At 37.8% G+C, this 27,454-nt stretch overlaps 3 protein-coding genes and 2 long non-coding RNA genes across 8 annotated transcripts; 1 reads left to right on the top strand and 4 right to left on the bottom strand.

The window, feature by feature from the left end:
- Positions 1-543: 543 nt before the first annotated feature.
- LOC117766385 (interferon-induced protein 44-like) lies at positions 544-2,866 on the bottom strand. The gene is made up of 7 exons (XM_034593367.1): positions 2,842-2,866; positions 2,713-2,770; positions 2,314-2,512; positions 1,721-1,870; positions 1,162-1,333; positions 946-1,046; positions 544-840 (listed from the first exon to the last, which is right to left on the bottom strand). Exons 1-7 carry the CDS (start codon positions 2,849-2,851, stop codon positions 679-681), a joined length of 852 nt encoding a protein of 283 aa, XP_034449258.1. The 5' UTR covers positions 2,852-2,866; the 3' UTR covers positions 544-678.
- Positions 2,867-10,623: 7,757 nt separating this feature from the next.
- Positions 10,624-13,314, top strand: LOC117766389. The gene is made up of 3 exons (XR_004614703.1): positions 10,624-10,708; positions 12,557-12,634; positions 13,157-13,314. It is a non-coding gene; the product is annotated as an uncharacterized LOC117766389 (long non-coding RNA).
- Positions 11,212-22,895, bottom strand: LOC117766384 (interferon-induced protein 44-like). 2 transcript variants are annotated; one of them, XM_034593366.1, is made up of 9 exons: positions 22,771-22,795; positions 22,617-22,659; positions 13,543-13,584; positions 13,144-13,342; positions 12,527-12,676; positions 11,968-12,139; positions 11,752-11,852; positions 11,286-11,665; positions 11,212-11,249 (listed from the first exon to the last, which is right to left on the bottom strand). In XM_034593366.1, exons 1-8 carry the CDS (start codon positions 22,778-22,780, stop codon positions 11,498-11,500), a joined length of 885 nt encoding a protein of 294 aa, XP_034449257.1. In that variant the 5' UTR covers positions 22,781-22,795; the 3' UTR covers positions 11,212-11,249; positions 11,286-11,497. The 2 variants fall into 2 exon arrangements, with proteins under 2 accessions (XP_034449257.1, XP_034449256.1); XM_034593365.1 differs by having other exon boundaries at positions 22,617-22,895.
- LOC117766390 lies at positions 13,593-15,297 on the bottom strand. Its single transcript, XR_004614704.1, has 3 exons — positions 15,070-15,297; positions 14,517-14,547; positions 13,593-13,822 (listed from the first exon to the last, which is right to left on the bottom strand). It is a non-coding gene; the product is annotated as an uncharacterized LOC117766390 (long non-coding RNA).
- LOC117766388 (LITAF domain-containing protein-like) lies at positions 15,959-27,409 on the bottom strand. Of its 3 annotated transcripts, XM_034593373.1 has the most exons (5): positions 27,212-27,409; positions 25,696-25,855; positions 24,646-24,790; positions 24,334-24,424; positions 15,959-16,655 (listed from the first exon to the last, which is right to left on the bottom strand). In XM_034593373.1, exons 2-5 carry the CDS (start codon positions 25,838-25,840, stop codon positions 16,647-16,649), a joined length of 390 nt encoding a protein of 129 aa, XP_034449264.1. In that variant the 5' UTR covers positions 25,841-25,855; positions 27,212-27,409; the 3' UTR covers positions 15,959-16,646. The 3 variants fall into 3 exon arrangements, with proteins under 3 accessions (XP_034449264.1, XP_034449262.1, XP_034449263.1); XM_034593371.1 differs by lacking the exon at positions 15,959-16,655 and having other exon boundaries at positions 23,996-24,424; positions 27,212-27,405; XM_034593372.1 differs by lacking the exon at positions 15,959-16,655 and having other exon boundaries at positions 23,996-24,424; positions 25,696-25,851; positions 27,212-27,405.
- Between the last annotated feature and the right edge of the window lie 45 nt (positions 27,410-27,454).

Raw genomic sequence — 27,454 nt, 5'->3', positions numbered from 1 at the left:
CCCAAACTGCGCCTACAGAACCAGTCTGAACTGGCTCAGACAAACAGCCTTAGTTCTCCTATATAAGATCCTTGCATTTGACTGTTCTCCATCAACACTCTGAGATCCCTGTGACTCTCTGTGTTGATCATTTCTGCAGAATGCCCCTATTAAAATACACATAGACAAATTTGGTGTTCCAGCCTCTTGTATTTTCAGATTTCCATCACAACATAATTTAAAATATTTATCTGTTTGTCTCTTTAGCAAAATCATTTGTTTGTCGGATTATTATTTTATTTTTTACATGAACAAGATGAAGCAGAGACCATGCAGAATTAATTTGTTAGAGCAGGTGATGTATTAAATACTGGGAGTCAACAATAAAGACGAGAGCTTTTGAATCACTCCTTTCCGGCGGCACGTGAAGGCACCATCACAACAGCTGAGTTATTGACCAGATCACGTGATGACGTCACACCAAGCTAACGACGTAATGACAGAGCATTGTCCTGCTATTGTGCAAAGTCTCAATGAGATAAATCCTATAAAGACTTTAGGACCTAATTTGTATGCATTTTTATTCCATATTTCATGCTTCAAGCTTGCCTGCTTGACAAAGACAGTAAACATTGGCTGAATATTTCCTCATTCCCCTACAAATCGCCTACTGTGTTTTTGCCTCAGGGGTCTTCATGTTTACAGGTCGTTGAGTAAGTCTTCTCCATACAAAACCATCTGTTTCAGTGCACACATTATTGCAGCGTTCATTTTGTCATTTGACTCAATTTCATCACTGTAGTTCTTCACAAGGAAGATGCAGTTCATTGGAATGCCCAGCAGATGGTGGAATCCTTCTACCTAAGTTAAAGTAACAACATTTATGTTGATCAGTAATCGTACAGCGATGAACAAACATGACATATATGCAGAAAAATGACATTTTGCAATAACTCCAAAATGTACCTTTTCCTTCAGGTACTTGCTCTTATAGATATTGCTTGTGTCCTTTTTAACCTCGGGACAGGCTTCATCAACTCTGGTGAGAATAGCCAGTTGGGGAATTCCTGTCGATATAGAAACCTGATCAGTATTTCAAACATTTGTGTCCTGGTATTTTGACTCATACAGTCCAATGTGACACTATCAGTCCACGCAGAGAAACAATTGTTGTGCACTCACCCAGTTCACTGGCTGCCACTCTGACCTCTCTCATCTTCTCCACCATCTCATCACTTAACACAGACACTGTGTCCGCAGGAACAACACACACCAGAACGTGAACTTTGTCTTCCAAAGTGGGATCAGAGTTGTAGCCATCAACACCCTCCTTCAGTTCTTGGTCAGGGTCGAACTAGAAATCAATCAAATACAATCAAATAATGTTTAATGTAACTTAAAGTTTCTCTGTGTTTCACCTCATTTGTTTGTCTCGTGCACATACACACATGCACGCTCATATTGTTAATGTGACACACATTCCTGCCATTGTTCACAAGATTTAACTGATGTACATGTGGCTGCCATGTGCCCCAAACTCAGCAATTTGCCAATAGAAAAGTTTGATATTTGAAAAAGAATTGTAAGAAAAATTGACTTTGTTTTATGAGACAGGAAATGTGCACATAACGTTTGTCAAATTTCAATAATAATTTTGATAACTACGATAAATATAAAACAAATATTGTGTTTGTTAGTTAAAATTAGACTTTAAATACTGTCAAAGTTCACAGTGCTGTACCTTGTAACCTTCTTCCACGTGTCCTCTCAGGGCCAGTTTGACGTCTTCCACAGGGACTCCTCTGTCAGAATCCTTCTCAAAGCCCATGATGTCATTGAACACAAAAGAGTAAGTGGCCTCTGGATTTTTGTGAAATTTGAAGGTCCGGTACTGTAAGGCAGAAGGTGCAATTATTTACATCAATGAATCAAAGTAAATATCAGCAGTTGTCTGTGGGCCGATCAGGAATGTGTGGGGAGGCTGGAGAAAGGTGATTTGTATGAACATCCACAGTGGCATCAGATTCAAACTCTGGGCCTCTAGTTCACACATTAACCTGAAATTTAAATGGGTGCAAAGCTATAAGAAGTAAAAAAAACAGACAGATTTAGAAAGATTTAATGTTTCATTTCATTTAGCTTGTGCTGACTAGAATTTATTGCTCTGAAACATAAAGACAACATTTGTACAAAACATTTGATATAAATCTGCTGTTTTGACATTTTAATATTAGTAGAAGTTGCTCTGTATTTTCATCAGTGAACTACTATTGAAAATGAATTCCTGTGGTTTGTTACCCTCAATGGAGTTTTATCCTTTCCTGTTGTTCATACCTTTCTGGTGTAGCTGCTCCCAGAGTTTGCATTTGTCAAAGCTCGACCAGCAGATCTGCCTTTTAAAACGCTGTCGACAGAGTTGATGAAGCTCGACTTTCCAGCACCAACTGGTCCATGAAGCAGAATCCTGAGATGTTTGACCTGTTTGTTTTCAGGCTGGTAAGATTTCACAAACTTAAGATTGCTCTGGTACTTCCTGTAAATTACAGAAAATATTAAACAATCAGAATAAAGTGCCGTATTATTTTTATTAATGATTGCACAACATTGCAATTGTGATCCTTTTTTTTGTCACACACACAACAACGAGTTGTTTAAGTCATGTGTTGAGCAGCAGAAGCACAAACACTGAGGGCACAATGGAAACACACTGACTGAATGTTAGATCATACTCACTCTGACACCTCCCTCCATGGCTGCTCCAAGAGTGCTGAAGGACCTAAAAAGGACCAAACTGTGATTATTGAGAATGTTTTTTGTTATTGTTCATTTGTTTATTGAAGCTGAAAATGTAACAGGACTTACCTCCTCCCATTGCTGTAAAGTAGGACATTCAGACTACATGTTAATGCAGGAATTCACCCCAGAGGAGGAAGATGCATTCAGATTGTTTACTTAAAGGTCCAGTGTGTAAGATGATGGTGAAAGGGATCTATTGGCAGAAACTGAGTAATCCAAGTGATGTTTTCACGAGTGTGCTGCATCTAAATTGTACAAATTATTGTTTCTTTACCCTTGAATGGGCCCTTTATATTTAAATACATTAAATTTGTTTTTTACAGTAGCCCAGACTGGACAAACTAAACTCCTTTTGAGTTTGAACCTGTGGTAACTGATGGCTGCCACAGGTTTTCTTTCATGTTTGGAAGGGGAGGGTGAGGTAACCGGTGTTCAGCTGCAACATGCAACTTCACCACTAGATGTCACTACATTCTACATCCTGAACCTTAAAGCATAACTGACAATACAACAATACAAAATCAAATTTCATATGAGTAAGAATTCTTCTGTCAAATTCCTATTGAGCTACTTATTACCAGCAGCATATACTGGTTACGTGAGAAAAATGACCCCATGGGGTTTTGCTGTTTATTCACTTGATGCAGTAAAGAAATTAGCTTTAGCTTGACAGTCACAGTAATAGTAATAATAATAACTTTAATCATAACTTTATTTGTATAGCACTTCTATAAACAAGGTTACAAAGGGCTTCACAAAAATTCATGGCAAAAAATGAATGAACTAAAATAAAAGGTATTCCATTCAGTTCAATAGTAGTAACAGACAGATTGAAGTCCTTACCTTTGCTTATGTGGCTCTGGACAGAGTGACTCTGGAACAAGGAGGAGAAGATGCTTTTATAGGCAACACTTTGACTTTCTTTTTCAGGCTCAGTCTGAAGTCAACAATGTGACCTGAACAAAGTCCAGACCTTTTCTTTGTTCAAACACCCACTCACTCGCTGGCAGGGACTGTTGAGACTAAAATCTATGTTTTTCTTTGAGTGTGTGTCTGTGAAGATAGCAATGAAACTGAACTCTAAACAAATGCAGTATGTTAGACAGGGGTGGGGGCAGGGGCAGTTTGGGCTGAATATGTGGGAAAATGTGCGGCCTTCACATAGTGACTGATAGTAGCCGTTGCTGGCGGGTTTTAATCTTGAAGTTGATTGTTGTGTGTGTGCGTCACATCGCAGTTCAGTCTTGCACCTGTCTGATAATGCCTGTTTGAGAAGACTGTACATCTGTGGCATACAATACACTGTACTTTAACTTGTTCTCATACCTAACTTGCTATATTACAGCCTAAACTCCATTAGCTTTATTCAAACATCACACATACATGAATGCACTGTTTTCTTAAAAAACTGTGACATACCCTTAGAAAGAATTCAAGCAGCTGCCACTAGGGTCTGAAGGACAGATAGGAAAGGCGTCACAAGCTGTCAGCCGACTCAAGGCTTATTTTAAAACACCAAACCAAACACTGTCATAATGTGAAGATTTCCCCAGCTACTGTCAAAGGAGGGACGGAACTGGGAGCGGCTCCTCATCATTGGACCAGCCTGTGCACTAGCCACAGTGACTCCCCCTCGTTATTGACCATTATAATATCTTTAAATTAATGTTGTGTAATTCTATTCAAAATTGTCTGTTCTGCCAATGTTTTGCTTCTCTCTGACTTTAGTGTGGCTTCTGTTTTAGGACCATGGACAGAAAGGTTACTTAAAGAGGAGGTTGATAAACAGACAGAACATATATCATCATCATAAACAAATCATTATTTATGGGTTCGTTTCAACATATTAATCATTGCACTACACTGAAATAACACTTACACTTAAGGTTATAATAGCATGAGGAGAACTTACCCAATAGAAAAAATGAACATAAATGTTTCCCCTTCAGTCCTTTCCTTTGAGTTTGAGGCTCTGGACACTCGCTTTTATAGGACATGAGCAACTTTCACTTTCGTTTTCTCACATGGTTTATCGGAAAGCACGTGATACTCAGATACTGTAATGCGCAGTCACTGGTCTCTGTATGGTGGGTGGGACTTTGTTTTCTGTTTGGATATTAGATAACTAGTAAAACCTCAGTGTCTAGTTTTTTGTTTCATTTGAGACTTTCATTACTGCCTGTAATGAAAGACAAGACATGTACCAGTTGTTCAAAATACAGTTACATTTTTATACAACAACAATAATTAATGTATTCTATCATAATTTAAACTGGGTATATTATTGATTATTTGCAAAAGTAGATGATTCTGGTTTTGATTAATGCTGCGATAGTAAATTGTGCCTTGTTCCCACTTGCTTTCTGCAGATGGAAAGCAGCTGGGAAGTGATGGGTCGGATGAGGAGATGGGGAAACAGCAAGGAGAGAATGAGGGAGACATTGTGCCACAGCCCAGAGAAAGAGTGCAGGAGAACTTGTTTAATCAGCGAATATCTCTCCCATGTTTTGTTTTATCTCTAGAGTCTCAGATCAATACAGCCCTCCAGCAGCAGCATCAACAGCAACTTGTAGCTTTGTCGGCAGATGAGCCTTTTTCCATGTCCCCTACCTTTTATAATGTTTAAAATAAAAATGTGTTTAATACAGTAATGGATCAAGTCAATTGAAGTAAACCCCTAATGAAAAAGTTGGAACTGTAATGAGAAGTGTTAAATCATTTATGAGTAATGGTTTAATGATTAACTTGCTTTAAATGTGTTTTATCTATTATACATGTCAAAGTGCGATGTGTGATATAACCATGAGGTGCAGGGCGTAGGCGACATCATGTCAAAGGTTGGCATGATGCTGAATATGTGTGATAGAAAGATGCTAGATTTGTACCATATTAGTTCCTGGTCCAAGAACGGCCATTTCTATAGGTAGTGAGTCATTGCATACTGATGACTTTGTAAGCTTTAGAGTTTGAGAGAGTATAACTAAGATGTGAGAAGGGTGTTGGTCAGTTCTTCTACACAACAGGTTGAAGATCCTTCCTCAGCCTACAAGCAAAAGAACGGAGAAAGCGGACACTTCTCAACTAAGAGAAAGTTTCTACAGAGAAAATCTACGACTTGGAAAATGCGCACTGAGGAGAAATTCTTTAAAATGGAGAAATAACCAACGAATGTGTGGATTGCAATTGAACTCTGAAGAAACACTGCATCCGACCAGGCTCAAATAAGATTTTTGTACTGACCCTTTACTGGGATACACTGGGATCTAACAACTTTCATTTTCTTTTTCCGCAACCTGAAAAACCTATATACAGTCTATGCCTGCACCAAGGACATAGCACACCCTGGTGGTGGACACAGGAAGATCCAAATAGTGTGTTTCATGGTTATGACAGTTAACTGAAATATAACCAAACCAAAATAAAAAGTGAATTAGTCTAACAATAAAATAATTATTACAAAGTTGTTATTAAGTATTTTGTATTACTTCAAAATCACCTCAAGTAGTTTCTGCATGTAACATTGTTGGACTGAAACCAGGAGTCGCAATTCTTTCAATGCTTGACCTTTTATTTTCCACGTCATTATGTATCATTTAAAACCAGTTAGCCTTGACGAAAATAAAACTATGTGAAATTGCACTGAAACATCACAAAGACAGTTTTGATTTCACTTTGTTGCCTTGCAAATAATCCTCTTCAAATAAAACTAGCACCAGAAAAGAAAGATTTTACCTTTTCTTTTTACCAAAGAAGCTAGCTTACAAACTAAGAGTTTTAAGTCCTTTGTTTAAAAGTCAAACATTTACTGTATACATTACTGAATAGAAATAATTGGCCAAAAATATACATGGCCATTTTTGATTCGTTATAGATCAACGTTGTAGAGCAAGTCAAACCACTAATAAGCCACTGCATGTGTGGGTTCTGAGTCCTTCTCTTATTCACAGTCAGGATAGTTTCACATTCACTTGTAGATGACTCTGTAGCAGGATGGAGGAAAACAAAGGGAGTTTGGACTTAACGACCATTTTCTCCCGACAACAATAACTTCTAAAACAGGATCTTTTGTACCTTTACTTTTTCTTATCCTGAGTTGACATAATTTCAGATTATACGTTAATACGTCTCCCTGTGTTTTCCATAAGATATCCTCCAATTGAAACTATGTGCAGAAAGTTTGAATCAAAACGATCACTTTTACCCAAAGATGGTGAGGCCTCAGCAGACGGCCCACGTCAGGAGGTTTGCTTTGTGCTCCGTGGTGGGGACCACAGTCTGGTGGCATTTAGGACACCGCATTTGTCCTGGGGCGTCCTGCAGTGCAGGTGTCACGTCCACATGAGTGACTGAGGATGAGAAATGCACAGCACAGTGAAATTAACAATTTCTCAATTGTTTTTACACAGCGTCCCTTTTCAAGACCAACTTCTGACTGCTGTGTATGATCCAACTCATCACAAACTACGCACACAGTAGAAATTCTGTTGTGTTTGTATATTTGTTTCGTTCTTGTATTTAAACACATGCTTTTGCTATATGTTTTACTGTTGGGATCATTTCCGTTGGTACTCCACACTGCACTGACTCAACAAGACCAGCAGAGGCTGCACAACAACTGTAATTTGATCAGGGGATCGTCGTCTGTGTCGTGATGAGCGCTCTGTTTTTCCATCAGCTTTACATTGTGAGGACTCTACTGAGTCATCCAACTGGACCATATAGTGTTTTATACTGTGTGATTCAGATTGGGAAAATGTTAATTTGTCATGTGTGGAGTTCATTGGAACCAGACACCCTCAAAATGGGACTGTGCACATACAAAACACTGGACAATGGTTTGTTGTTGAGCTACAATTGGACTAATCTTCAGATCAGTTTGGTCGGAAGCCGAGGATTTCACCCACTGACTTCGCCTCACTGGTCTGTCTTGTCACAGATGTGAGTTCACACGTGTCCATGAACCTTTAATACAAGCATATGTGTCATAGACAGTATATAAAGAGATGAATGTGCATTCACATGTGCTGGGAAATGGACAGGCATCTATACTGTGTTTTACATACGCACGCATCTCCTCACCTGAGGTTGTTGGGACTGGAGCAGAAGGAGCATGTGGTCGGGAAAGAAAGGTTTACAACAGATATTTAGATTAATCACCGATCAAAACATAATAGCAATTGCATACATCAACTAAGATATAACTCGCTATACATAATAATGTATGAAGCAGTATAGTAGTGTATAATGGAAAATTCCACTGATCAATGTCTTACTACTGTTTTGACTGTTTTCTGTGCACTTAGCTGATACAACATCAATGTCATCCACCTCCTGTTGACCTTTATTTGTGCAACTGTGTGCTGGATTTGATTCCTCTTGGTCTGAGAAACTCATTATTTCAAATCTCATGATAAATTTCCACGACAATAAGTTGCTTACACAGTATACAAACAGTTGAGCTTTTTTCAAAGATGTGAAATGAAGAAGGAAAAGTAACAACATCATCTTAAGCAGCGACCTCAGACACAGACCTCCTTGATAAACAACAGGTGGAGGTGCACCCGGTGAAAGTCCCGGCTGAGGGTACATTTCTTGCGGATGTAGCATACCTCCATCGTTCATGTGTGGTCCAGGGTATGGTGGAGCTGAGACCTGTGGTGGGTGTCCCTTCTCCATCTCCAGATTTCCTGACTGGATGAGAGGAAGTTGTCAAATTCATTGTTAAATGAACAAGTATGAATGTATTCAATTCAATTCAATTTATATTTTATGACATGTACAGGAAACACATTCTGCCTCACAGTTCAATGAAATTCTTAATTTGTGAAACCTCTCAGCAACGTTAAACATCACTAAACATTGTTGACACAATAGGTTGTAAATGTGCAGCAGTAATACTGTTGACAGCAGCAGGGTTAGCTCTGCTGTATCTGAATGTTCAACAATGGTTTTATTGACTATATATTCATTTCATTAGATCAATCGAATGTATTGTTGCCAGAACAAATACATACAGGAAAAGGTACTGAAGGTATATGCTGTACACAAACTGGCACTCACAATCACATTGCATTTTAAAGTAAACACCTTTTGAGTTTGTATTATAACTGAAGGCTACCACACGTTCTCTTTTCAGAACCATCAACATTTCTGAGGGATGTAAACTTTCACATGTCTCTTTTGTTCTTTCCAATCCACATACTTGTGAGCATTTATAGACAATAATGTATGTCGTACATTAAAGAGCTGTGGGAGAACCTGGAAAGGTGAAGTATTTAGGTATCTAAATGTATGAAATGGTTTCTGTGGGTATTGTACTTTTTTATTATATTACATTTTAATTCATTATAACTTTCCTTGAGTAAGCAGCATTTTAGTTGGTCAAGATGAGGATCATTGCAACAGTTTTATTGTAAGTATTACTTTAATCCATGAAAGTACTTTCAAAGCACTGTTATAGTTTTATTGCTACATTAAGTCTTACTGAAGGTGTCAAATTGATGGAGTGTAGTTAAGTGTCATGATGTAGATGTACAAAGTGAACTACATACACCTATACCTCAACATTGAACTCAAGAACGATAACTTTAACGTTAAAGAAAAGTAGGTCTCTCTCCGGCCGGATGGGAGCGGTTGACAACAGGAAGTGATTTTATGAGTCATTTCCTTAGTGGGCAACAGAGCCCTGAAAGCACTTTGTTCTGACAGTAGAAGCCGAGACCTGCTCAGATACTTCTTCAGTGATACAACCAGTATTATTAGTGTATCAGTGCTTCTTTAGTCTGTATTTCGATCATACAGAAGAATGCAGTGCCACAGTGTATTCTGCTCAGTCTGCTCGTGGTGAACAGGCCCAGTCAGTCCCTGTGTCTCGTCATCAATCCATCCTAAATCCATTAGAGCAACATGAGCCACATGCATTTTCGTTCACCACAGTATTCGTACCTCGCCCTGTTTTGTTTGAACAGCGAGGCTGGAAAATACAACGTCATGAATATCATAAGATATATTTTATAGTACAAATGCTTTTTACATAAAAACATATATATCCAGACAACATCTGTGCCACAGTGGTGGAATATATCATTTGAACTGGGTGTATGACTATGCCTCCCTCAAACAAACTCATAACTTTCACAAAATAGCAACAGCATATCATCGTTATATAGCTTCAAATGTGTTCAATAAGCTTCACTGTACCTACCTGTGACTTTTCACCGACAAGAAGGTCTCTTCTGGAGCTGCCTGGTCCTGACTGATGCAGGAAGAAGGAGAGTAAAACTGAGAGAGTTCCGGCAGAAGAAATTTATTGAGGACAGTACAAAAAATAATTAGAGCATGATGGCCACACTGATTGAAAACTAAGTAGAGGAAGGGATATCTGTAAAGCTGCATCTGCTTAGCTTCACCGATGTACCACGCTGAACAGTAAAGATTTTTATTGTTTTTTGCACAGAGTATAATTTTTATATTTGTACTTCATTACTTCCCACAACCAGGAACTCAATGATACATGATACAAAGCCAACAATAACAATATTATTAATCAACGTGTATTGCAAGAACATCATATAACAGTACATCACAATATTGGTCAAACTGAAAAAGAATACAAATTGTCCCCAGAGAGGTAAAGCGCAGGATAGAGATGATTATATTATACATAATATATAATATTTGTCTGTTCGTCTCTTTAGCAAAATCATTTGTTAGTCGGATTTTTTGTGGTTTTTTTTACATAAACAAAATGAAGCACAGACCAAGCAAGGAATGCAGAATTAATTTGTTAGAGCAGGTGATGTATTAAATACTGGGAGTCAACAATAAAGATGAGAGCTTTTGAATCACTCCTTTCCGGGGGCACGTGAAGGCACCATCACAACAGCTGAGTTATTGACCAGTTCACGTGATGACGTCACACCAAGCTAACGACGTAATGACAGAGCATTGTCCTGCTATTGTGCAAAGTCTCAATGAGAGAAACGATACAAAGACAGTAGCACCTCATTTATTACCTGGAAATGTATTGATTAATAGTTAATTTGTTCCAACTTCATTGATCAACAAATCCTTTGTGGTTAGGAGGCAGCATTAAGGAATGAAACAGTTGATGTTGAGTAACATTGTAACAGATTTTTAATAAACAAGATTTTGATGGAAATTATTAAAAATGACCTGAAATGAACTTGTTCATTGTAACAGGAAGATTATCTCAAGACAAAAAACTGCAGGATTAGTTTACCCTTCAAAGCACATATACTGTAATGTATATGTATATGTACTACTACATATATACTGTAACTTCAATTTGATTTTATTTGTCTATAGCATCAAATCATAAGTAAGCAATTATAGATTATAAAGAAAGATCAAGACCTTAGAAACTATAGAGAAACCCAAAGTTCCCACTGTAACTGTAACTGTGTAACTTTACTTTAACTGAACATGTTGTGTATTTATTCATGTGATTATTTCTTTCCCAAGAACTTTTTTTATTTATATGTCTGTACTTTCGCATGCAGAGTGCAGGGTGCATTATTTAAAATGTTTATGCAAACCATGATTTATGCTTCAATCGTCTATTTGCAGTAGGGGATTTGTTAATTTTTACATGTAGGGGGTTTATGTTGAATCTTGCCTGCTTGACAAAGACAATAAAAATTGGCTGAATATTTCCTCATTCCCCTACAAATCGCCTACTGTGTTTTTGCCTCAGAGGTCTTCATGTTTCCAGGTCGTTGAGGAAGTCTTCTCCAAAGCAAAGCATCTGTTTCAGTGCACACACTATTGCAGCGTTCATTTTGTCATTTGACTCAATTTCATCACAGTAGTTCTTCACAAGGAAGATGCAGTTCAGTGGAATGCCCAGCAGATGGTGGAATTCTTCTACCTAAGTCAAAGTAACAACATTTATGTTGATCAGTAATCGTACAGCGATGAACAAACATGACATTGTGCAATAACTCCAAAATGTACCTTTTCCTTCAGGTACCTGCTCTTATAGATATTGCTTGTGTCCTTTTTAACCTCGGGACAGGCTTCATCAACTTTGGTGAGAATAGCCAGTTGGGGAATTCCTGTCGATATAGAAACCTGATCAGTATTTGAAACATTTGTTTCCTGGTATTTTGATTTATAGATTCCAATGTGACACTATTAGTCCACGCAGAGAAACAATTGTTGTGCACTCACCCAGTTCACTGGCTGCCAGTCTGACCTCTTTCATCTTCTTCACCATCTCATCACTTAACACAGACACTGTGTCCGCAGAAACAACACACACCAGAACGTGAACTTTGTCTCCCAAAGTGCGACCTAATTTGTAGCCATCAACACCCTCCATCAGTTTTTCTTTAGGGTCGAACTAGAAATCAATCAAATACAATCAAATAATGTTTAATGTAACTTAAAGTTTTTCTGTGTTTGACCTCATTTGTTTGTCTCGTGCACATACACACATGCACGCTCATATTGTTAATGTGACACACATTCCTGCCATTGTTCACAAGATTTAACTGATGTACATGTGGCTGCCATGTGCCCCAAACTCAGCAATTTGCCAATAGAAAAGTTTGACATTTGAAAAAGAATTGTAAGAAAAATTGTCTTTGTTTTATGAGACATGAAATGTGCACATCACGTTTGTCAAATTTCAATAATAATTTTGATAACTACAATAAATATAGAACAAATATTGTGTTTGTTAGTTCAAATTAGACTTTAATTAATATCAAAGTTCACAGTGTTGTACCTCGTAACCTTCTTTCACGTGTCCTCTCAGGGCCAGTTTGACGTCTTCCACAAGGACTCCAACGTCAGAATCCTTCTCAAAGCCCATGATGTCATTGAAAACAAAAGAGTAAGTGGACTCTTGATTTTTGTGAAATTTGAAGGTCCGGTACTGTAAGGCAGAATGTGCAATTATTTACATCAATGAATCAAAGTAAATATCAGCAGTTGTCTGTGGGCCGATCAGGAATGTGTGGGGAGGCTGGAGAAAGGTGATTTGTATGAACATCCACAGTGGCATCAGATTAAAACTCTGGGCCTCTAGTTCACACATTAACCTGAAATTTAAATGGGCTCAAAGCTATAAGAAGTAAAAAAAAAAAATTCAGTACTAAGATGATCAACAGACAGATTTAGAAAGATTTAATGTTTCATTTCATTTAGCTTGTGCTGACTAGAATTTATTGCTCTGAAACATAAAGACAACATTTGTACAAAACATTTGATATAAATCTGCTGTTTTGACATTTTAATATTAGTAGAAGTTGCTCTGTATTTTCATCAGTGAACTACTATTGAAAATGAATTCCTGTGGTTTGTTACCCTCAATGGAGTTTTATCCTTTCCTGTCGTTCATACCTTTGAGGTGAAGCTGCTCCCAGAGTTTGCATCTGTCAAAGCTCGACCAGCAGGTCTGCCTTTTAAAACGCTGTCGACAGAGTTGATGAAGCTCGACTTTCCAGCACCAACTGGTCCATGAAGCAGAATCCTGAGATGTTTGACCTGTTTGTTTTCAGGCTGGTAAGATTTCACAAACTTAAGATTGCTCTGGTACTTCCTGTAAATTACAGAAAATAAAAAACAATCAGACTAAAGTGCTGTATTACTTTTATTAATGATTGCACAACATTGTAATTGTGATCTTTTTTTTTGTCGCACACACAACAACGAGCTGTTTAAGTCATGTGTTGTGCAGCAGAAGCACAAACACTGAGGGCACAATGGAAACACACTGACTGAATGTTAGATCATACTCACTCTGACACCTCCCTCCATGGCTGCTCCAAGAGTGGTGAAGGATAAAAAAAGGACAAAACTGGGATTTTTTGAGAATGATTTTTGTTATTGTTCATTTGTTTATTCAGGATATTTGGAACTTATTACAAGAAGCTGAAAATGTGACAGGACTTACCTACTCCCATTGCTGTAAAGTAGGACATTCAGACTACATGTTAATGCAGGAATTCACCCCAGAGGAAGAAGATGCATTCAGATTGTAACTTAAAGGTCCAGTGTGTAAGATGGTGGTGAAATGGATCTATTGGCAGAAACTGATTATAAAATAATCCTAGTGATGTTTTCACTAGTGTGCTTCATCTAAATCTTTACAAATTATTGTTTCTTTAACCTTGAATGTACCATTTATATTAAAATACTTTAAATTTACACAAGGAGCAGGTCCTCTCTACGGAGGCCACCATGTTTTTTACAGTAGCCCAGACTGGACAAACTAAACTCCTTTTGAGTTTGAACCTGTGGTAACTGAAGGCTGCCACAGGTTTTCTTTCATGTTTGGAAAGGGAGGGTGAGGTAAGGGGTGTTCAGCTGCAACATGCAACTTCACCACTAGATGTCACTACATTCTACACCCTGAACCTTTAAGCATAACTGACAATACAACAACACAAAATCTAATTTCATATGAGTAAGAATTCTTCTGTTAAACACCTATTGAGCTACTTATTACCAGCAGCATATACTGGTTACGTGAGAAAAATGACCCCATGGGGTTTTGCTGTTTATTCACTTTATGCAGTAAAGAAATTAGCTTTAGCTTGACAGTCACAGTAATAGTAATAATAATAACTTGAATCATAACTTTATTTGTATAGCACTTCTATAAACAAGGTTACAAAGGGCTTCACAAAAATTCATGGCAAAAAATGAACGAACTCAAATAAAAGGTATTCCATTCAGTTCAATAGTAGTAATAGACAGATTGAAGTCCTTACCTTTGCTTATGTGGCTCTGGACAGAGTGACTCTGGAACAAGGAGGAGAAGATGCATTTATAGGCAACACTTTCACTTTCTTTTTCAGGCTCAGTCTGAAGTCAACAATGTGACCTGAACAAAGTCCAGACCTTTGCTTTGTTCAGACACCCACTCACTCGCTGGCAGGGACCCAGGTCAAACCAAATCAAACCAAACTAATTAAAATGATCGTAACCCTATAGAGCGTCTGAAACTCATAACTCTTTATTAATAATTTCCAGGTTGGATCTGGCACCTCGTTTGTCATTATAATATCTTTAAATAAATGTTGTGTAATTATATTCAAAATTGTCCGTTCTGCCAATGTTTTGCTTCTCTCTGACTTTAGTGTGGCTTCTGTTTTAGGACCATGGACAGAAAGGTTACTTAAAGAGGAGGTTGATAAACAGACAGAACATATATCATCATCATAAACAAATCATTATTTATGGGTTCGTTTCAACATATTAATCATTGCACTACACTGAAATAACACTTACACTTAAGGTTATAATAGCATGAGGAGAACTTACCCAATAGAAAAAATGAACATAAATGTTTCCCCTTCAGTCCTTTCCTTTGAGTTTGAGGCTCTGGACACTCGCTTTTATAGGACATGAGCAACTTTCACTTTCGTTTTCTCACATGGTTTATCGGAAAGCACGTGATACTCAGATACTTTAATGCCCACCCACTGGCCTCTGCATGGTGGGTGGGACTTTGTTTTCTGTTTGGATATTAGATAACTAGTAAAACCTCAGTGTCTAGTTTTTTGTTTCATTTGAGACTTTCATTACTGCCTGTAATGAAAGACAAGACATGTACCAGGTTTTCAAAATACAGTTACATTTTTATACAACAACAATAATTAATGTATTCTATCATAATTTAAACTGGGTATATTATTGATTATTTGCAAAAGTAGATGATTATGGTTTTGATTAATACAGCCCTCCAGCAGCAGCATCAACAGTGACAGCAGCAACCTCATTTAGAGGTGAACAAAGCAGATAAACCTGATCGTAACCAAACATATGAGGATACATTTGTACACACACTTTTGAGAATTTAATCAAATAGTAAATTGCACAACTTACACATGCTTTTTATTCACTTGATGCACTGATCGTTATGTCAAAGTAAGAAATCAGCTTTAGCTTGACAGTCACAGTTGTAGTAAGAGACAGATGTAAGTCCTCATAAGCCTCTGGAGGGAGTGACTCTGCAACAATGAAGGAGAAAGTGTTTTTATAGGAAACACTTTGTCAAGAAGGATCGAGATATCACCACTTAAAGCATGAGCTAAGAACATAAAGTAACATGTTTCCTTGTGTACACTGGGATCTAACAACTTTCATTTTCTTTTTCCGCAACTTGAAAAACCTATATACAGTCTATGCCTGCACCAAGGACATAGCACACCCTGGTGGTGGACACATGAAGATCCAAATAGTGTGTTTCATGGTTATGACAGTTAACTGAAATATAACCAAACCGAAATAAAAAGTGAATTAGTCTAACAATAACATAATTATTACAAAGTTGTTATTAAGTATTTTGTATTACTTCAACATCACCTTATGTAGTTTCTGCATGTAACACTGTTGGACTGAAACCAGGAGTCCCAATTCTTTCAATGCTTGACCTTTTATTTTCCACGTCATTATGTATCATTTAAAACCAGTTAACCTTGACAAAAGTAAAACTATGTGAAATTGCACTGAAACATCACAGAGACAGTTTTGATTTCACTTTGTTGCCTTGCAAATAATCCTCTTCAAATAAAACTAGCACCAGAAAAGAAAGATTTTACCTTTTCTTTTTACCAAAGCAAATGATATGAAAACAATATAGAAATAACAACAGTGTAAATCTGCAATGCGGCAAACAGCGCGGAAGCTAGCTTACAAACTAAGAGTTTTAAGTCCTTTGTTTAAAAGTCAAATATTTACTGTATACATTACTGAATAGAAATAATTGGCCAAAAATATACATGGCCATTTTTGATTCGTTATAGATCAACGTTGTAGAGCAAGTAAAACCACTAATAAGCCACTGCATGTGTAGGTTCTGAGTCCTTCTCTTATTCACAGTCAGGATAGTTTCACATTCACTTGTAGATGACTCTGTAGCAGGATGGAGGAAAACAAAGGGAGTTTGGACTTAACGACCATTTTCTCCCTACAACAATAACTTCTAAAACAGGATCTTTTGTACCTTTACTTTTTCTTATCCTGAGTTGACATAATTTCAGATTATACTTTAATATGTCTCCCTGTGTTTTCCATAAGATATCCTCCAATTGAAACTATGTGCAGAAAGTTTGAATCAAAACGATCACTTTTACCCAAAGATGGTGAGGCCTCAGCAGACGGCCCACGTCAGGAGGTTTGCTTTGTGCTCCGTGGTGGGGACCACAGTCTGGTGGCATTTAGGACACAGCATTTGTCCTGGGGCGTCCTGCAGTGCAGGTGTCACGTCCACATGAGTGACTGAGGATGAGAAATGCACAGCACGGTGAAATTAACAATTTCTCAATTGTTTTTACACAGCGTCCCTTTTCAAGACCAACTTCTGACTGCTGTGTATGATCCAACTCATCACACACTACGCACACTGTAGAAGTTCTGTTGTGTTTGTATATTTGTTTCGTTCTTGTATTTAAACACATGCTTTTGCTATATGTTTTACTGTTGGGATCATTTCCGTTGGTACTCCACACTGCACTGACTCAACAAGACCAGCAGAGGCTGCACAACAACTGTAATTCGATCAGGGGATCGTCGTCTGTATCGTGATGAGCGCTCTGTTTTTCCATCAGCTTTACATTGTGAGGACTCTACTGAGTCATCCAACTGGGCCATATTCATGGAAACAGTTCATTGGAAACAGACACCCTCAAAATGTGACTGTGCACATACAAAACACTGGACAATGGTTTGTTGTTGAGCTACAATTGGACTAATCTTCAGATCAGTTTGGTCGGAAGCCGAGGATTTCACCCACTGACTTCGCCTCACTGGTCTGTCTTGTCACAGATGTGAGTTCACACGTGTCCATGAACCTTTAATACAAGCATATGTGTCATAGACAGTATATAAAGAGATGAATGTGCATTCACATGTGCTGGGAAATGGACAGGCATCTATACTGTGTTTTACATACGCACACATCTCCTCACCTGAGGTTGTTGGGACTGGAGCAGAAGGAGCATGTGGTCGGGAAAGAAAGGTTTACAACAGATATTTAGATTAATCACCGATCAAAACATAATAGCAATTGCATACATCAACTAACATATAACTCGCTATACATAATAATGTATAAAGCAGTATAGTAGTGTATATAAGTTGCTTACACACTATACAAACAGTTGAGCTTTTTTCAAAGGTGTGAAATGAAGAAGGAAAAGTAACAACATCATCTTAAGCAGCGACCTCAGACACAGACCTCCTTGATAAACAACAGGTGGAGGTGCAGCCGGTGAAAGTCCCGGCTAAGGGTACATTTCTTGCGGATGTACCATACCTCCATCGTTCATGTGTGGTCCAGGGTATGGTGGAGCTGAGACCTGTGGTGGGTGTCCCTTCTCCATCTCCAGACTTCCTGACTGGATGAGAGGAAATTGTCAAATTCATTGTTAAATGAACAAGTATGAATGTATTCAATTCAATTTAATTTATATTTGATGACATGTACAGGAAACACATTCTGCCTCACAGTTCAATGAAATTCTTAATTTGTGAAACCTCTCAGCAACGTCAAACATCACTAAACATTGTTGACAAAATAGGTTGTAAATGTGCAGCAGTAATACTGTTGACAGCAGCAGGGTTAGCTCTGCTGTATCTGAATGTTCAACAATGGTTTTATTGACTATATATTAATTTCATAAGATCAATCTAATGTATTGTTGCCATAACAAATACATACAGGAAAAGGTACTGAAGGTATATGCTGTACACAAACTGACACTCACAATCACATTGCATTTTAAAGTAAACACCTTTTGAGTTTGTATTATAACTGAAGGCTACCACACGTTCTCTTTTCAGAACCATCAACATTTCTGAGGGATGTAAACTTTCATGTCTCTTTTGTTCTTTCCAATCCACATACTTGTGAGCATTTATAGACAATAATGTATGTTGTACATTAAAGAGCTGTGGGAGAACCTGGAAAGGTGAAGTATTTAGGTATCTAAATGTATAAAATGGTTTCTGTGGGTATTGTACTTTTTTATTATATTACATTTTAATTCATTATAACTTTCCTTGAGTAAGCAGCATTTTAGTTGGTCAAGATGAGGCTCATTGCAACAGTTTTATTGTAAGTATTACTTTAATCCATGAAAGTACTTTCAAAGCACTGTTATAGTTTTATTGCTACTTTAAGTCTTACTGAAGGTGTCAAATTGATGGAGTGTAGTTAAGTGTCATGATATAGATGTACAAAGTGAACTACATGCACCTATACCTCAACATTGGACTCAAGAACGATAACTTTAACGTTGAAGAAAAGTAGGTCTCTCTCCGGCCGGATGTGAGCGGTTGACAACAGCAAGTGATTTGATGGGTCATTTCCTTAGTGGGCAACAGAGCCCTGAAAGCACTTTGTTCTGACAGTAGAAGCCGAGACCTGCTCAGATACTTCTTCAGTGATACAACCAGTATTATTAGTGTATCAGTGCTTCTTTAGTCTGTATTTCGATCATACAGAAGAATGCAGAGCCACAGTGTATTCTGCTCAGTCTGCTCGTGGTGAACAGGCCCAGTCAGTCCCTGTGTCTCGTCATCAATCCATCCTAAATCCATTAGAGCAACATGAGCCACATGCATTTTCATTCACCACAGTATTCGTGCCTCGCCCTGTTTTGTTTGAACAGCGAGGCTGGAAAATACAACGTCATGAATATCATAAGATATATTTTATAGTACAAATGCTTTTTACATAAAAACATATATATCCAGACAACATCTGTGCCACAGTGGTGGAATATATAATTTGAACTGGGTGTATGACTATGCCTCCCTCAAACAAACTCATAGCTTTAACAAAATAGCAACAGCATATCATCGTTATATAGCTTCAAATGTGTTCAATAGAGCAACAGAGTATAATTTTTATATTTTTACTTCATTACTTGCCACCACCAGGAACTCAATGATACATGATACAAAGCCAACAATAACAATATTATTAATCAACGTGTATTGCAAGAACATCATATAACAGTACATCACAATATTGGTCAAACTGAAAACGAATACAAAGTGTCCCCAGAGAGGTAAAGCGCAGGATTGAGATGATTATATTATACATAATATATAATATTTGTCTGTTCGTCTCTTTAGCAAAATCATTTGTTAGTCGGATTTTTTGTGGTTTTTTTTACATAAACAAAATGAAGCACAGACCAAGCAAGGAATGTAGAATTAATTTGTTAAAGCAGGTGATGTATTAAATACTGGGAGTCAACAATAAAGATGAGAGCTTTTGAATCACTCCTTTCCGGCGGCACGTGAAGGCACCATCACAACAGCTGAGTTGTTGACCAGATCACGTGATGACGTCACACCAAGCTAACGATGTAATGACAGAGCATTGTCCTGCTATTGTGCAAAGTCTCAATGAGAGAAATCATATAAAGACAGTAGCACCTCATTTATTACCTGGAAATGTATTGATTAATAGTTAATTTTTTCCAACTTCATTGATCAACAAATCCTTTGTGGTTAGGAGGCAGCATTAAGGAATGAAACAGTTGATGTTGAGTAACATTGTAACAGATTTTTAATAAACAAGATTTTGATGGAAATGAATAAAAATGACCTGAAATTAACTTGTTCATTGTAACAGGAAGATTATCTCAAGACAAAAAACTGCAGGATTATTTTACCCTTCAAAGCATATATACTGTAATGTATATGTATATGTACTACTTCATATATACTGTAACTTCAATTTGATTGTATTTGTCTATAGCATCAAATCATAAGTAAGCAATTATAGATATAAAGTAAGATCAAGACCTTAGAAACTATAGAGAAACCCAAAGTTCCCACTGTAACTGTAACTGTGTAACTTTACTGTAACTGAACATGTTGTGTATTTATTCATGGGATTATTTATTTCACAGTAACTTTTTTATTTATATGTCTGTACTTTCGCATGCAGAGTGCAGGGTGCATTATTTTAACTTTTTATGCAAACCATGATTTATGCTTCAATCGTCTATTTGCAGTAGGGGATTTGTTAATTTTTACATGCAGGTGGTTTATGTTGAATCTTGCCTGCTTGACAAAGACAGTAAACATTGGCTGAATATTTCCTCATTCCCCTACAAATCGCCTACTGTGTTTTTGCCTCAGAGGTCTTCATGTTTCCAGGTTGTTGAGGAAGTCTTCTCCAAAGCAAACCATCTGTTTCAGTGCACACACTATTGCAGCGTTAATTTTGTCATTTGACTCAATTTCCTGACTGTAGTTCTTCACAAGGAAGATGCAGTTCAGTGGAAGGCCCAGCAGATGGTGGAATCCTTCTACCTGAGTCAAAGTAACAACATTTATGTTGATCAGTAATCGTACAGCGATGAACAAACATGACATATATGCAGAAAAATGACATTGTGCAATAACTCCAAAATGTACCTTTTCCTTCAGGTACTTGCTCTTATAGATATTGCTTGTGTCCTTTTTAACCTCAGGACAGGCTTCATCAACTCTGGTGAGAATAGCCAGTTGGGGAATTCCTGTCGATATAGAAACCTAATCAGTATTTCAAACATTTGTGTCCTGGTATTTTGACTCATACAGTCCAATGTGACACTATCAGTCCACGCAGAGAAACAATTGTTGTGCACTCACCCAGTTCACTGGCTGCCATTCTGACCTCTCTCATCTTCTCCACCATCTCATCACTTAACCAAGACACTGAGTCTGAAATGTGCACATCACGTTTGTCAAATTTCAATACTAATTTTGATAACTACGATAAATATAAAACAAATATTGTGTTTGTTAGTTAAAATTAGACTTTAATTAATGTCAAAGTTCACAGTGTTGTACCTCGTAACCTTCTTTCACGTGTCCTCTCAGGGCCAGTTTGACGTCTTCCACAGGGACTCCTCTGTCAGATCTTTGCTCAAAGCCCATGATGTCATTGAAAACAAAAGAGTAAGTGGCCTCTGGATTTTTTCGAAATTTGAAGGTCTGGCACTGTAAGGCAGAAGGTTCAATTATTTACATCAATGAATCAAAGTAAATATCAGCAGTTGTCTGTGGGCCGATCAGGAATGTGTGGGGAGGCTGGAGAAAGGTGATTTGTATGAACATCCACAGTGGCATCAGATTAAAACTCTGGGCCTCTAGTTCACACATTAACCTGAAATTTAAATGGGTGCAAAGCTATAAGAAGTAAAAAAAACATTAAGTACTAAGAATTTCAACAGACAGATTTAGAAAGATGTAATGTTTCATTTCATTTAGCTTGTGTTGACTAGAATTTATTGCTATGAAACATAAAGACAACATTTGTACAAAACATTTGATATAAATCTGCTGTTTTGACATTTTAATATGAGTAGAAGTTGCTCTGTATTTTCATCAGTGAACTACTATTGAAAATTAATTCCTGTGGTTTGTTACCCTCAATGGAGTTTTATCCTTTCCTGTTGTTCATACCTTTCTGGTGAAGGTGCTCCCAGAGATTACATCTGTCAAAGCTCGAACAGCAGGTCTGCCTTTTAAAACGCTGTCGACAGAGTTGATGAAGCTCGACTTTCCTGCACCAACTGGTCCATGAAGCAGAATCCTGAGATGTTTGACCTGTTTGTTTTCAGGTTGGTAAGATTTCACAAACTTAAGATTGCTCTGGTACTTCCTGTAAATTACAGAAAATAAAAAACAATCAGAATAAAGTGCTGCATTACTTTTATTAATAATTGCAGAACATTGCAATTGTGCTCTTTTTTTTGTCACACACACAACAACGACCTGTTTAAGTCATGTGTTGAGCAGCAGAAGCACAAACACTGAGGGCACAATGGAAACACACTGACTGAATGTTAGATCATACTCACGCTGACACCTCCCTCCATGGCTGCTCAAAGAGTGCTGAAGGAGCTAAAAAGGACAAAACTGTGATTATTTGAGAATGATTTTTGTTATTGTTCATTTGTTTATTCAGGATATTTGGTACTTATTACAAGAAGCTGAAAATGTAACAGGACTTACCTGATGCCATTGCTGTAAAGTAGAACATTCAGACTACATGTTAATGCAGGAATTCACCCCAGAGGAGGAAGATGCATTCAGATTGTAACTTAAAGGTCCAGTGTGTAAGATGATGGTGAAAGGGATCTATTGGCAGAAACTGATTATAAAATAATCCTAGTGATGTTTTCACTAGTGTGCTTTGTCTAAATTGTACAAATTATTGTTTATATACCCTTAAATGGGCCTTTATATTTAAATACTATTTACCACAGGTTTTCTTTCATGTTTGGAAGGGGAGGATGAGGGAAGGCGTGTTCAGCTGCAACATGCAATTTCACCACTAGATGTCACTACATTCTACATCCTGAACCTTTAAGCATAACTGCCAATACAACAATACAAAATCTAATTTTATATGAGTAAGAATTATTCTGTCAAATTCCTATTGAGCTACTTATTACCAGCAGCATATACTGGTTACGTGAGAAAAATGACCCCATGGGGTTTTGCTGTTTATTCACTTGATGCAGTAAAGAAATTAGCTTTAGCTTGACAGTCACAGTAATAGTAATAATAATAACTTGAATCATAACTTTATTTGTATAGCACTTCTATAAACAAGGTTACAAAGGTGTTACAAAAAATGTCTGACACTATTTAGCTGTTCACATGACATGCATGAATAAAACAATAATGATACATGAATCAGAATAAGTATGACTTTATTGTGTTGAACTACTGATTGACACGGTGAATATTTCGTTCCCTGCTTGAATATTTGGGTATTTGCATAGAACAAAAATTTCCATGAAGCATGCTGCATGTGGAACACACATCCATAAATCAACATTAATGCAAACTCGCTGTTGGAGGGTTTTAAAACCCACCTCCACTCCCGGCTAATTGGTTTGGGATTGCACTTAATGTGGCCGACGCTCCCTGCAAATCACACAGATGGAGTGGGAGTGGGTAGGGAGAGAGGTTGTAAGGGGTGGTTTGAGAAAGGGCTTTTATTCTTGCCAATGCTTTTTATGTTCCTCGAGTGTGAGACCATGGGGAGGAGCAAGAGGGCAGAGCAAATCACGTACAAGTCCTGCCAAACAATAAGTGCTCCTCGAATATTACTTTGAAAAAAAATGATTATGAGAGTTTAGAGCCTGCCTCTACAGAAATACGACGTTATTCACTAAATGTGTGAAAATGTAAGACATCAAGCAGCCAACTCAAAACTACAGCACACACCTTTCTGTTGCTTGCTTTTATTGGCATATTTGTTGATGTAAATGGTTGACATTTATAATAAATCACAGATGTTACACATTTTGCTTGACATATATATAAATCACCCTAAAGTACCATGCCTTATCACACGTCATTACAATTCACATTAAGAAGTATATATTGTTGCAAAATAAACAGTCAGCATACAATCACAGTAAGTGCATTTCATATTATATTGTATCCCTCACTATCAAGGGAATGTTGTCAAGCAGCTAAAACCACTGATAAGCTAATGTGTGGGAAAGTAGTCTAAGTTCTTGTCCCACGATCACAGTCAGGGCGGTTTTATAATCGTTTGTATAAGTAGATGACTTTGTTGCACGATGGACAGTGATGCTCCACATCTTTGCAGGAATCAATGCAGAACGGGATGCAGCAGCAAAGAAAACATCTAAGAGGAAAACAAAAGGTTTATTCCTAAAGTGATGATGTCAGGATACAACAGGATATTTTCTAACTTTCGATCATCTTTTGCAAGACAAATTGGGCATTCAAGTGTTTAAATGCACTTCAGATTTATAGTTTAAGGCGTCTCTTTATTTTTTTCCATCAGATATCAGTTGCAGAGGAACTTATTGTGCAGCAAATGTTTACCCATAAGATAATTTTTACCCAAAGATGGTGAGGCCGCCGCAGATGGCCCAGGTCATGAGGCCTGGTTTTTGCTCTGTGACGGTGACCACAGTCTGGTGGCAGTGGGGACACACCGCTTGTCCTGGGGTGTCCTGCAGTGCAGGTATCACGACCACGTGAGCGACTGAGGATGAGAAATGCACAACACTTCAAATTGAGAATTTGTCTCTATAGGTTCTCTCATGTGTAAACGCTTTCACACATTCCGACCAGTATTTAGGAGTCACCAATTTAATGGAAACCACCATCAGGCCAAACAGTACAACGTGACACTGGCTGAATGGCACAGTGACGTCAGATTACCATGATTGGGATAAATACTAACCTCTGGTTGATACATGGCGACGCATTCACTGACACAATGGGCCTTTTTTCACTGCAGAGGTTTTGACATGGCATTGTAGGAAATACACAGGCGTTACTGGTAACATTAACATTCACACCCTGTGGCTCAAGTGTTCCATTAAGACACTGTGAGAATATGAAATAACACAACTCCCAGAACCTGAAGCACCTAAATAGAAATCAACCTTGTGTTTTTTTATAGATAGATTATAGATAGATAGATAGATAGATAGATAGATAGATAGATAGATAGATAGATAGATAGATAGATAGATAGATAGATAGATAGATAGATGCTATTGTGGTCATTTCTGTGGCTACACTGTCCACTGCACTGACTCCTCTGCAGAGTAGCAGAGGCTGCACAACAACTGTAATTTGATAACGGGATGGTGCTCTGGTTTGTAACGAGTGCTCTGTTTACAAAAACAGGAAGGGAAGGTTCAGAATATATATATTTCCTTACATCATCTACCAAAACATTTGAGCTTTTCCATAAATATAATATACAACAAAACCATGCATAATAGTGTAGCATTTCAATTTTGTATCCCTTTTCCTGAACTCTTCTCTATTTGAACATCTTTTGATGTGATTATGTACAATGGAGTATAAGGGCCACATTGAAGAAAAAAAATCAAACATTACAGTCGAAAAAGAATAAGCATCATCTCAGACACAGACCTGTCTGGTGTGCAACAAATGGCGGTGCAGCAGGTGAGAATCCCGGCTGATGATACATTTCTTGCGGAGGTGCTACACCACCGTAGTTCATTGGTGGTCCAGGGTACGGTGGAGAGGATTCCTCTGGTGGGTACGCTTTTTCCATCTTCAGATGTCCTCACTGTAGATGAGAATGTTTATAATATTCATTATTAAATACAAGCTATTACGTTAATAAGTGTCACCTCAGCAACAATGTATTTAGGTTTTAGCCGAAAAGATTTGCTAGCACTCCCTTTGACATAGACCTGTTCATCAATGGCCAAATATCTTTACAATATGTAATCTGCCAATGGACAACAAGGCTTGCTGCTTTTGATGCCTGCATTTGAACAAGTGAACAAGTTATGTATCCATGTCATCACTGTGATCTGTGGAAAAGGTGGAGAAATTAAATGGGGACCGATTCATTAATGACTCGGTGAAAGAACGCCTCAGTTTTCAATGCGTTTGTGACGTCAGACATGGAAACAAGAGGAGAGGCAAACTCCTCTTCCAACAATGGGAAAGGAGATAATCCCATTTTTCCAGCATTTAAATAATACATACTTTTCTTTTTGTGAACGAGGTATTAGGTTCATAGGTTTCGTTACCTTAGAAAATAAAGGAAGAAGATGAGGAACCAAACTTACATTTCCAAGTAAAGTCAACCCTCAAACCTCATATTTCATATCCTCTTTCTAATCTGCACAATCAGGGGCATTCATTAGATATAAGCTATGGTTAGGGCAGAGTGTTTCTGTGTGGACTTTGATCAATCAGAGGTTTTAGATTGTCTAGGGTGTACCCCGACCAGATATAGTGGAGTTGAATGCCTCTAAAATGTTGTGATGTATAAGAGTAGAAAGTAACGTTGGACTATAGACTTCAATATGTATTGCTCAAGCTGGATGTTTGGTGTATTAATGATTGATGAATCATTTCCTTATTGGGAGAGATGTTGGGCAACAGAGCTCCTGTTTAAAGCAATTAACTCTGATAGTGGAGGGCACTACCCGCCCAGATAATCTTTCCATGATGCAGCCAGTCTTCATTAGTCCCAACATGTCAAACACAGTTCAACATGAGTGTTTAGTCTGTATTTCGATCATACAGAAGAATGCAGTGCCACAGTGTATTGTGCTCAGTCTGCTCGTGGTGAACAGGCCCAGTCAGTCCCTGTGTCTCGTCATCAATCCATCCTAAATCCATTAGAGCAGCATGAGCCACATGCATCTTCATTCACCACAGTACTCGTGCCTCGCCCTGTTTTGTTTGGACGGCGAGGCTGGAAAATGCAAAACGCCATAAATATCTGAATAAAAAATGCTTTTGACATAGAAAATATATGTTTATACCACATCTGAATATAAGCTGAATTAAGTATATTGATAATCCGACCTTACACAAACTCATGGCCGATAACTTTGACTCAATAGCAGCAAAATATCATCGTTGTATGGCTTCAAATATGTAAAGTAAGTTTTATTGTACCTACCTGTGACTTTTCAACAAGAAGATCTGTCCTGGAGCTGCCTGGTCCTAAGAGATGCAGGAAGAAGGCGAGTAATATCCTGAGAAGAAATATATCGAGGACAGTACAGGAAATATGATTGGAAAACTGAACAGAGGAAGGGTTATACTCTCACGAATGAGCTTCACAGCTGTACAATGCCTCCTCCTTGTTTCTCCTCCCATTTTATATGACTGTGACTGGGTGGGTCAGAGAATTTAAATGGAT

Source organism: Hippoglossus hippoglossus, chromosome 8, assembly GCF_009819705.1.
Source record: "Hippoglossus hippoglossus isolate fHipHip1 chromosome 8, fHipHip1.pri, whole genome shotgun sequence".
NCBI lineage: Eukaryota > Metazoa > Chordata > Actinopteri > Pleuronectiformes > Pleuronectidae > Hippoglossus > Hippoglossus hippoglossus.
This window is presented reverse-complemented; position numbering and strand designations above follow the sequence as displayed.